General features: G+C 44.6%; 1 protein-coding gene across 1 annotated transcript; it reads right to left on the reverse strand.

Moving 5' to 3' along the window:
* Window positions 1–207: 207 nt before the first annotated feature.
* Window positions 208–3,580, reverse strand: LOC147611334 (disease resistance protein Roq1-like). Its single transcript, XM_086784887.1, has 6 exons — window positions 3,518–3,580; window positions 3,388–3,465; window positions 2,994–3,275; window positions 2,181–2,781; window positions 760–2,068; window positions 208–686 (listed from the first exon to the last, which is right to left on the reverse strand). The coding sequence occupies exons 1-4, from the start codon at window positions 3,578–3,580 to the stop codon at window positions 2,398–2,400; spliced, it is 807 nt and encodes a 268-aa protein (XP_086641013.1). The 3' UTR covers window positions 208–686; window positions 760–2,068; window positions 2,181–2,397.
* Between the last annotated feature and the right edge of the window lie 8,579 nt (window positions 3,581–12,159).

Genomic DNA, 12,159 nt, shown 5'->3' on the forward strand with positions numbered 1-12,159 from the left:
TTTTGTGGTGTGCAATGAAGGAAAGCTATGGAGCTTCTCTACCTTGTATGTGTTGATAAAATAAGAGAAACAATGGTTTAGGTGTGTCTCCTATGTATCCCCCTATTCTCTTTTCAAGGTACAAGGGATAGTAAAAGTTCTACAACAAAATGCATATATTGCACTTTTGTTATCCATTATTGAATTGCAAATTTTACATTACACTCATGGCTGAACTCGATTCGCTGCCTGTGCATTCTTGTTAAAGAATTGTAGAAGTCGTGTCTCCGCCCACTTGTAGCTGGTTTGTTTCGTCATCTCTCGGATAACATCCTCGTCTCTTGAAAATGCGTACATGGCATCGACAATATCTGGATGGCAGGTTTGGAGATGTGGATAGCATAGGCTTGGAGAGGCACTCTGAGCTGCATGTGAGCGTAGTGGAGAAACGGCAAAAGCCAAAGCGATGGAAGCATCTGTTCATGGTGAGGAACCAAAGGGAGGGTTTGTTTCTTACACCAGATGTGAGAGATAAGTTGGCGTACATTGCTTTCATGACTCAATCCCTGCAGGTTGTACAAAAAGCGGCAGATTTCATTCTGCTCAACCCAAGTTGACGGCATCGCCAGCAGATCCAAAAGCAAATCCAGTGCATGCGCCCAAGTCCCCATCAGAAGCCTGCAAATCTCCTTCGCATGATCCTCCTCCTGTGAGCACAAAAAGCGCAAAATTAAGGAATGCAGTTTGATGAGTACAATTTGGTGGAGCAAGAGCACTGACCTCCAAGTAATTGGTTAACTGTTCTATGACTCCTATTCGAATGTGTAATGGAATGTCAGGTGTGAGCAGTTGCAGAAGCTCTGTGGGAGGGATGGTCAGCCCCCAAAACTGGAAACGTTCAGGATTCAAGAATCGGAATTGACGGAGCGTTGCACTGTCGGCGAATCCATCCAGAAACACATCTTTCAGCGCTGTGAGTTTGCTGATATCCGGCTTCAAGTTGTGATGTAATTCGAGATCAAGAGTTTCCAGGTGGGGGGAGTCGCTCAAGATCGCGTTGATGGCAGGAGTCTGCTGTGAGAGCAGCTTGTTACAGCCACCTATGATGAGGTTTTTGAGTGTCTTGATGTGACCCAAGCCATTAAAATTGACCAGATTCCGGCAATGAATTAGGTGGAGGCATTCCAAGTGCAGTGCTTGATCCGACGGAGGTGCAGGCAGCAGCTTGGGATCAATATCATTCCCGATCCTTTGCAGGCGGTCACAAAAACTAATCTGCACCATTCTCAGCGATGTTCGGAGATCCCCCAGCCCATCTATAACCACTAAATCCTTTATATTTACCAAGCGCAACTCTTCCAAACTGGCCAAAGATGAATCAAGGCTTAACCACCTTTAATCCCCCGCAGCCCATTAGAATCAACTGTTTCAGCATTCTGAGATTCGGTAGCCTCAAGGCTGGCGGTACCTGCATGTTGATCATCGCCAATCTATCCAGCTCCCTACAAGCCCACTTCAGAACTGAAATCAGTCGGCCAGCCTCACCTCCTTCCAGCCGCACCCATCGCAGCCCATGAGGCAATGGACTCGCAGGAAAAATAATCTCATTGCAGCAGCTACCAGCTGCGCCGCCCACTGACTGCTGCAACCACTCTACTTTCACATCACAGTTCTCAAGCGAGATCCATCCCAACAACGAGCAATTCCCTAGTCCACGAATCACTACCCGTGAATCTGATTCCACTTCAAGGCTCTTCAAAACCCTGTTTCTTCCTAGCCTTACTGCTCTCAAGCCCCTGTTTCCTGATAGCTTGAGCACCTGCAGTAGAGGCAATGTCGACAGATCCAGCATAGACGCACGTTTTCCAAATTCACAGCCGGTGATGGCAACCCTCACTATTCTGCGTCCACTTGTGACCACATCCAACAGCCCTTGATTGAACTTAGCTGAATCCCGAACTATGTAATTGGACACACTAGCTGCCTCGTCCACCAGCCTTAGGGCCATCTCCTTGTGTAAGGTGTGGACTTTAAAACTCCCTTTCTCATCGTTCGTCAGAAATGCTCTTCTCTTCAGTACATTAATCAGCTGCGACATTAAACAAGTTAACGAGTTTGTCAGGGATTGAACACTAATTAATCTTAATACCAATGTCCAAGCAAATGCCAGATCCAGTTTAACCTCAGAGAAACTATTTTACCCTTTGGCTGAGGTCCTCTTCTTCATCATTCACCACACTCAACCATTCCACTATTTCCAACATGTTCCTAGTGGAAGGAGCAAACAGGGCGATGTCCAAGAAACTTTGCTTCTCCCTTTCTGTCAATGCATCATAGCCGATCTGAAGGCATTGCAGCACAGACACTGGAACTGAAGAGGTACCTCTTGATTGCCACCTTTTCACACTCTTGTCCCACTCAGGAGGCCAGCTGGATTAGTAAAAGAGGGTGGTAATAAGATTTCTCATTAGCTCTCACAAAATGGCATAACCTCACACAATCTGAGACGACATTCATTTGCTCACTTGAGAGTTCCTCAACATCCCCCAATTTCTCCACAAAAAGTTGGATTGCTTCTTCCTCAGTGAGCCCAGGCATACTGAGCAAGCGTGACTTCACAATATGCTTCCCGAGCACCTTCTTCAAAATCTCCTCGCTGCGTCCGATGACAATGATTTTGCTCCCCTTGGCAAACCCCTTCTCCAAATACAAAGATGCTTCCTCAATGGATTCCATGCATACATTATCAACAACCAAAAACGCAGTGCTGTCGCAAATATGTTGTTTCAGCAGGTACAGCCCCTGTAACCATGAATCAATTCACTTGGAATCTAATTAGAGTCCTCTCTAGCTATTCTCAAGTGTACTTCCAATCAATCAAAATCACATTCAATATGCCACTGATCTAAGTTAATCCTGTGTCAACAAATGGACTGAGAAATCTTACAACTGTATGCCTATTTTAACGAACTAAAACTATGGCCAGTCATCAAGAAGCAGAAAAAGCTCAATACCTGCTCGACGTCAACTGCACTGTTCACAAGCTCACGCGACACAGTTGTCAACGCTTTTAAAATCTTTTGGATTCTCTGGAGCTTTCTTTCTTTGCTTTCAGAGCGTCCAGAATCGAGCTCAATGTGACAGACTTTCATTTCGAACTCCGGATTGCTGTAAAAGTTTAGTAAAGCGGGGCATAAAAAAGTTTTGCCTATTCCCCCCATTCCATATATGCCAAGGATACGCTCATCTGTAGGCATAGTGCCTGAACATTCCCATGAAAACGCATTTTCCACCACCTTAACAACAAAAGGATTGCCAGTATTACACTACTAATTTGAACCTAGATACAGTTATATCATCAACGGGGTATATGGCTCAAATTGCATGTGTATCTTACCAAGATCTTACCTGGCAGAGTCGTCGTTTTCCATGAACTCCAGAGTCATCCCAGCGAATGTCAGGACTAACATTCTTCGATATGGGGGTCTTTTAACCGTAAAAATAGCCACCACCCCCTCCCACACTCGGGAGCCCTCACCTGCCCCAGCAGAAAGCGCCCCCTCTCCTCGTTCGCGTCTGCAAAATCTGGGCTAATTGTCATAGCCCCCTTTCGCACAGAGGGGCCTCTGACTCTACAAGGAGCATCCGCCTCCTCTCATAGAGAGGGACCCTTGCCCACATATCTGCTCTCCTGCCTCCTCCACCATGAAGGGGGGCTCCATGGTCACCTCTGCTACTGCATCTCAGGCCTTTACAGCAGCCCTGCTCCTCCTGCAGCACCTTCCTGTGGCCACTTATCCATCCCCACCCACAGTGGTGGTGTCGTGCATGCTGCAATCCCCTCATGCATACCTCTCTTTCTCCCTGGACTGTCACTACTCCACGCAGCCTATCAAACATCAGAGATCAAGGCATCCTTGTCAAGTCCCCAAGGGTCTCCTCATAGAGAAATCCTGAAACAAGACTCGAAACCTGCAAAACAAAGCCATAAAACGTGAAAGGGGTGCAGGCCTGACTCACCACCCAACCATGACAGCCGTGGGCAAAACCCACAAGACCTGGCTGTCCCTACCGAGCCACGAGTTGAGCTAACTAGCAAGATGCACCGACCAATCAACATGGGATTTTATTCATGAAAGTGACTTATAATAAGTCGGTGTGTTCACATATCATTAATGATGGACTGGACATACTATTATTCTTGGGCTTGGACAAGTGGACAAAACGAGGTGCCTAGATGAAACTTAGGCATCAAGCCAAGAAAAGCACAAAGTTGATATTTTTGCGCCAAAACTTGGAGTACAAGCCAAGAAAAGCATAAAGTTGATATTTTTGAGATAAAACTTGGAGTACAAGCCAAGAAAAGCATAAAGTTGATATTTTTGAGATAAAACTTGGAGTACAAGCCAAGGAAAACATAAAAGTGGATATTTTGGGCATACTCAGCCTCTTTTGGCAAAAACAAAAAATCACCATCTTATAAATAGAGCTGGTCAACTTTATTAAAAGGGGAAGAGGGGCTGTTTTATAGGAGGGGAGGCGCATGAGATCAGAAGCGACCAGCATCTTTTTGGACTTCTCTCCTTGCTTTGCTGGCCGTACAGCCGGCTGCAGCTGAATTCCTATTCTCTCTCGGTTTGGGGCTGGTCGACTGCAGCAGTGGTGCTCTTTTCTGACTGGCTGCACACAATACAGCAACCACTTGGCTCTTGTCTCTTTCTTGTGCTGGTCATACACTGCAGCAATGGTTCAGCAGCAGTACGACAGCCATACAGCACTACATGGTCGCCGTACAGCATCCCTACAGTCAAACCCGTGTGTGGTTTGTCAGCTAATCTTTTTCCTGGTGCCCTGGCAAGCAAAAGGGCGGTGTTTTGCGGGCTGATTATTGGGACTGTTTGTGACAGTTTTTGGCACAGATTTGAGGCTTTCTTCGGGGTTGATTTGAGGCCCAATTTTGGGGCTGATTTGGCACGGAGTTCGGGGCAGCTTTTGGCTCCATACGGGACTAATTTATGGATGGTTTATGAGCTGATTTTGGGGACTGTTTTGGAACAGTTTTGGATAGCCTCTAGAGCTATGTTTGTATCTTGGCTCTAGATTGAGTTCTAGGCAAGAGTTTTTGTGCTGATGCTTTGTGGAAAATCCGGTGCTGTATGCACCCGCACCTTGGTGTAACTCGCGGCGGTGCCCGGGGGAATAGGGCCTTTGACACACTTGTTGATACCATCAATGCATATTAAAACATTTAAACATGGCCACAGCCTTAACACATATCCATCATCACTTTGCATGAAACATGAAAGCTGGACAAAACGTCCACAAATGCTGAAAATGGAGCTTGCATATGTGACACCACATAGAGGCCGGAATGGGCTGACCCCCCCCTTGGAGTATTTTATTACCCAAGGAGAATAATATCATGTACAAGCTTTGAGGGCCTTACTCTCCCCACGGGAGATGCCGGATTATCCATATACAAATGCCATAACACAGCGCAACACGAGGCAACCAAGCCGGAACATAGACTGTAGAAATGCCGAGCCAATAATATAATCCATATACCTCCGTGTGGGTACTGATTCTTCCCCAAAAACCACGGGTCTTCATGCAATAGAGCTGGTACAGCAAGTACAACGCTACATTCAGTCGGTACAATGGCTGGTATAGTAGGTACGGTGGCTGGTACAGCAGGTACAACAAGTACAAATGCTCGTACAGCAAGTACAGTGGTTGGTATAGCAGGTACAGTGGCTGGAAGCTGGTACATCTGGTACAGTGGCTGGTACAACAAGTACAAAAGTTGGTACAGCAGGTACAATAAGTACAAGGGTTGGTACAGCCAATACAGTGGCTGGTACAGTAGTTAAAGGGCTGGTACAACAAGTACAAATGCTGAAAATCATAATAAATGATTAAATACCCTTGCCTTCAGTATTTCTTCGCGATGGAAGCCTCCAAAACAGTCCCCAACAGCCGGTATTCTTCATGGGCAGCCTTCAAGAGAAAGAGAACGAGAGTAGCCATCATTAGGGCAGCCTGTAATGGTGGTAGAGGCTAGTGTGCAGCAAGAGAGCCTCCATTAATGAAGAGAGAGGGCTCCAATTTATAGATTTAGGCCTCCCATGAGCTAAAATGGCAAGAGAAGGCTACAATGACAAGTGGAGAGCCACACAATAGCAGAAGTGACAAGTGTGAGGCCACTTGTCTCACTTTGATCCACTTTCTAATAAGTGTCAGGCCACTTGTCTCACTTTGGTCCACTTTCTTGCCACATGTCCCAATCTAAGAGATGGGTCCTTCCATAAACTTTATCTCTAAAAATATCCCAACTGGTAGACATTCTGTCATAGGCACTTTGCCAACTCTTGGTATCTTCTCAATTCCAGATGTAATGACGCGAACAGAATTTCCATCAGAGTCGGACGAAAAATAGCATCTCTCCTAAATTTTAGGAATGTGGTCCTTTGTATTCTAGGATAATCCCCCATTCCCAAAGCTTGTACTTTCCAAATATTTAGACATCTTGGAGTCCACCAGACCCCTTTCATACTAGAAAATGTCCAGGTTGGTGACACTTGGTATCTTGTAAAAGCTTTTGTGTGAATAAAGAAGTTCCTATGGGGGGCCGGATGTTCCGGCTCAGTGCTGTGTTTTGACATTGTTTATGGTTATTCCCGGTGTGTTCTCATATCTTTGTTGGCATCTGAAGTGTCTATCCATTGCATCCAAGATCCCGTCTGGTTTCATTGTGTGCATGTTGCACACGATAGATACACTCTGTGCACATGACATACTCCCCTTCCGCTAAGAGCTCACTCCTAACCTCAGTAAAAAACCCAGGGTTATGCCTCTGAAGGGTAGTCAATGTCTCCTATGTAGCATCCTCCTCCACACGATCCTTCCACTTGATCTTGTATTCCATGAGTAGCGTATGCCGCAATCGTCTTTCATGAAATCCAAGAATCTTTTCCAGTTCGTGTGGCACAAATGTCATATCCTCAATATCTATGATTTCTTGAGTAACTAACTTGTCTATTCCACCTAGTACTTCCTTAAGTCTACTGACATGAAATACGAGATGAACTTTCACATGAAAAGGCAAGTCCAATTCATATGCAAGTGAACCAATCCAACGTTTAACCCGAAATGGTCCGCAGTATCTAGAGGATAGTTTCAGAGATCGACCCATCCGTAAAGTCTCGGGATCTTTCGGAACTCGCAAATACACCATCGTTCCTTCAAAAAACTCTCTCGGTGAACGATGTCTGTTAGAATAAAATATGTCTCTGTCTCGAGTGCTTCTAATAGATTCCTTCACAACTTGTAACATTTCTTGCATATCTTGCAAAAAAGTACGCGCTGCATCATGCTGAAGTCCATGGTAACAGGTGATCTAGGTCGAAATCCGTACATAAGCATAAAAGGACTAAAACCGATACTCGTATGCTTAAAACTGTTGAGATTCTAACATAGGAAGGTAATCCTCCCATGAACCTTGTCTTTTGGAGACATATGCACGATGCATGTCCTCCAAAGTCTGATTCACCCTTTCAGTCTAGCCATCATATTGAGGATGATCTGAGAAACTCAGATTCAAAGTTGTTTCCAACTTCTCAAAAACAAGCCGCCAAAAGTCACTTGTAAACTTAAGAGTCCCTATCACTGACGATGTCCTGCGATAAACCGTACAATCTAAACAATTGCTGATAAACCGTACAATCTAAACAATTGCTCGATAAACTGCCTTGCTAATTGCGTAGTTGTAACAATCTTCCGTGTAGATAAAAATCTAGTCATCTTTGTCAAGCGATCCACCACAACCCAAATAGAATCGTGGCCTTGACGTGTTCTTGGCAGTCCGCTCATAAAATCCATGGAAATACATTCCCACTTATTACCTGGGATTTGCAAAGGATGCAACATCCCAGCCTGCCTAAAGCGTTCAGCTTTATTCGCTTGACAAATTTGACACTTGAGGACATAATCTTCTACATATCCTTTCATCTTTGGCCAATAAAGAGTGTCTCACTAAAGCTAATGTCCCGTGTACCCCGGGGTGTCCACCAGAAGGGGCGTCGTGACACTCATTAAGAATTTTGGACCTAATGTCCGAGACTTGTTCCGAATCATCCACGGGCCTCTCGTAGCCTGAATGGTAGATTGCTCAGTCACTAAGTCTTGGTCAATCAATGAGCTCCCATCCTGGATCCTCTGCCAATATGGACCAAAATAACTATCAGTCTTGCAAAGCCCTCTCAATGACTGAAATAAGTCAGTAGAAATCTCGGTGAACGACAAAGTATTCACCTCTCTAATCCGACTAAGCGCATCTGTGACACTATTCATGGACTCCTTTCGATAACAGATTTCAAAATCAAAATCTTGCATTAACTCAGCCCATCAAGCTTTTCTTCCTCTCAAATCATCTGCATCACACACATACTTGATTGACTGATGATCAATAGCACAAACTTGGAGCCATATAAATAATGCCTCCAAACCTTGAGAGCGCGAATGACAGCACAAAGCTCCTTCTCAAGGGTTGGCCAATGAGATTGAGTATCGTCCAACTTTCTACTCTCGAAAGCAACAGGTCTACCATCTTGGAATAGAGCAGCCCCGATTGCATAGTCATTGGCATCAGTCTCAAGAACATAAGGCCTACTAGGATCGGGTAGTACTAAGAAAGGTGCTTCCTTGACTTTATCTTTCAAAAGTCTGAAGGCCATATCCAGATCATTATTCCAAGTGATAGGCTGATTCGACTTACGTCCACGACCTTTCAACAAGTCGGTCATCGGTAGTGTGAGCTGAGAGTACTCCCGCACAAATTTTTGAGGAAAAACAACAAAACCGAGAAAAGAACGAAGTTGTCTCACAGTTTGCGGTATAGGCTAAGCCAAAACCTTCTAAACTCAATCATAGTCAATGCTCAACCCGTCTCTTGTGATCTTGTGTCCCAAGTAAATGATTTTTGTCATAAAAAATTCACATTTACTTAATTTAGCATACAGTCGATTCTATCTTAAAATAGTTAAGACAATCGTGAGGTGTCTAACGTGATCCTCAAGAGTACGACTATATATTAAAATATCATCCAAGAACACAACCACGAATTTCCCCAAATGTTGACGAAAAAGATTGTTCATCATTTGCTGGAAAGTGACTGGAGCATTGGTTAACCCAAAAGGTAATACGAGAAATTCGTAATGGCCATACCTAGTCCAAAAGGCGGTTCTTTCGACATGCCTTTCATGAATACGTATCTGGTGATAGCCAGTACGTAAATCTATCTTTGTGAAGTACTTCGCTCTGGCTAAATGGTTAATCAGATCATCTGATCTAGGGAGAGGATAACGGTTCTTGATTGTCAGTTTGTTCAATCTCTTGTAATCTACACACATTCTCCAGGTATTGTCCTTCTTTCTCCTGAGTAACACAGGTACACCCCAAGGTGATTTACTTGGACGGATATGGCCCATCCTCAAATAATCTTCGAGTTGTCTGGCCAACTCATCTTCCTCACCCTGGTTCATCCTGTAAGGTGAAATGCTAACAGGTTGAGCACCAGGAACCAAATCAATACGACGATCCACTGCCCTTTCAGGTGGTAAGTCTGATGGCAGTTCCTTAGGAAATACATCTTAAAACGAATCAAGTAACTTCTATAATTCTTTGCTTTCAAACACACTTAATTCATTGACATCCATAATAAATATGAGAAATGAAGAAAGTGGAATCAAGACACAGTGGAAAGCATTATACAAAGAAGAATCCATTATATTTCCAAAATGAACGTTATTTACAAGAGGTCCCTGAGAGGGATGTATACAATCACCTAAGATACAATACTAGGTATTCCTATGTTCAAAAGAAAAAGTATGACTAGACCAATCTATCTGGACCTGAAGGGTCTTAAACCACTCAATCCCTAATAACAAGTCTACATGCTCTAGATGCATAACATAGCACTCCAGAATATCTTCGTAGTTCTGAATGTGGATCGGTAGCTTCTCCACCTTTCAATCCCATACTTGCCGATCCACAGGTAGGCGTATCTCGTAGATATGATCGCTAGGTGTTGTGTCCACACCCAATTTATGGACAAGTTTGTAATTAACAAAGTTGTGTGAGTTGCCAGGGTCCATAAGAATGTGGATTCTATGGCCATTCACTTCTCCATAAACTCAGAGAAGATCATGCAAGCCAAAAACTTTAGAGTTGAACATACAATCAGAACATGAACTAGGGCGAGAAAGTATAGTGACTGAAGTACTTGTTAAAGACAACTGGTTGGCTGCCTTCGACTTGGGTCTTGCGTTGGTCTTTGTACCCTTCTTCTTCGGGCACTCGTTTACGCATATGTCATTTTTCTTCGCAGATAAAGCAACGTCCCTCCTTGAGTTTCAAAGCCTTGAGGAGATGGTTTTTCTTTGCTGGGATCAAAGTAGAATTCTTCGAAGGTTGGTCCGAAGACTTTCCTTCTGTCGTGCTAGCCATCGTCGTGGAGAACTTTCTTTTGTGCTTGTTCCCCTGCTCGGTCATGGGTTTAGATTTGGAAGAGACCATTGTATCGTCATAAATACGAGCAGAATGAATAGCCTCGTCTAAAGTTTTACATTTATTGTTTTTGACTTGTAAACGGTACGAGTCGGGTAAACCGGCTACGAAGAAATCCAAAAGAGTAGTAGAATCCATCTTCGTAGCTTTCATCTACAAGTCTCGAAATTTCTCATAAGTGAGGTTCTGTGTTGAGGTCATGGTCAACTTGACAAACTGAGCACCAATATCGTAGTCATCCTCCTGAGGGCTTTTAAAAAACCACACATAAAGCTTGGAAAAAAAAACACTTGAAAAAACACATAAGCTACACATAACTAGTCGCATAGAAGCTAAAAAAATCCACATGCTTTATGTTCTTAAAAAAAAAACACGCTTTTAGCATGGTTGTTTTTTAAAACCCCTCAACGTAGGTCCAAAAAACAAAAGCAAGGTGTGTGTTTTTTTCTTTTTTTAACGAAGACTAAGAATATCGGGAAAAAAAAAGCTGCCACCCGTCGGCTACTTTCCGACGGCGATCGCCGATTTTTGTAGCGCTTCTCACCCACACGCCGTCGGCTGGTTCGTGGGGATCTTCGGCTGCTATGTTCCCTCATATGTACTGTGCGACCTACACAACCGCCAAGCATGCACAGCCGACCAGCACACAGTCACAAGGAGTCTCTTCGCCTCTTCTCTCTCTTTCTCTTGTTGTTCACACTGCCGACTGGTTCACACAGCCGACAGACTCATGCTTTCTCTTTCGTTTGTTGATTAACAATAGCCCCTTGCCAAAAATAATTCTTCTTCTTGCTTAACAAGACAACCCGTTCCATGACCACAACCCACTTGGGTTCCAACGATGCAAACATAACATGCAGAATTCTGAAAAAAACAGCAATATGCACGTAAAAACAGCAGTTTTCTCGAATTCATACTTCTTTCTTCTCTACCTACCGACTTGCACGTTCTCGAGGCATGCTCTGATACCACTGTCAAATCCCCATGGATCTCCTCGTAGAACGCTCCTGATACAAGACTCGAAACCTGCAAAACAAAGCCAAGTAACGTGAAGAGGGTGCAAGCCTAACTCACCTCCCAACCTTGACAGCCGTGGGTACAACCCACAAGTCTTGGCTGTCCCCACCGAGCCACGAGCTGAGCTAACTAGCAAGACGTACCGACCAGTCTCTACCCCGGGACGTCCCATACCGCCACGGAGCTACCCTCGCGGGCCTCAAGAGTACTTCCGGCCTCGGCTGCATAAAACAGTTGCACGTCTACACTAGATCCAGGCTCCTGACCATAGAGCTCTCACAAAAACACACGAGACTCTATAAACTATTGACTAACCTTGGCCACCCTTTTATAGGCTCTTGGCCGGTCACCGGGCGTCCACACTTGGGCGCCTGCCCGTCCAAACTTGGGTGCCCTCCCGTCACTCTATCCCTAGTCCAGCTCGCCAATCAGCCTGCCTAGCTCCAAGCTTCCCCAAGCCTCGAAGCTAGTCTTGTGTGCGTGTAGTACACGGTAGATACACTCTGTGCACATGACAATGTATGACATTGGGGTACCGCCAACACATTCTTTGGGGGTACTTACTTTATGTGAGTCAGTCACTAGCAGAGTGAAGATTGC

The sequence above is a fragment of the Cibotium barometz genome, chromosome 47 (genome assembly GCF_041138505.1).
Source record: "Cibotium barometz isolate CiBa-2024 chromosome 47, ASM4113850v1, whole genome shotgun sequence".
NCBI classification, from domain to species: domain Eukaryota; kingdom Viridiplantae; phylum Streptophyta; class Polypodiopsida; order Cyatheales; family Cibotiaceae; genus Cibotium; species Cibotium barometz.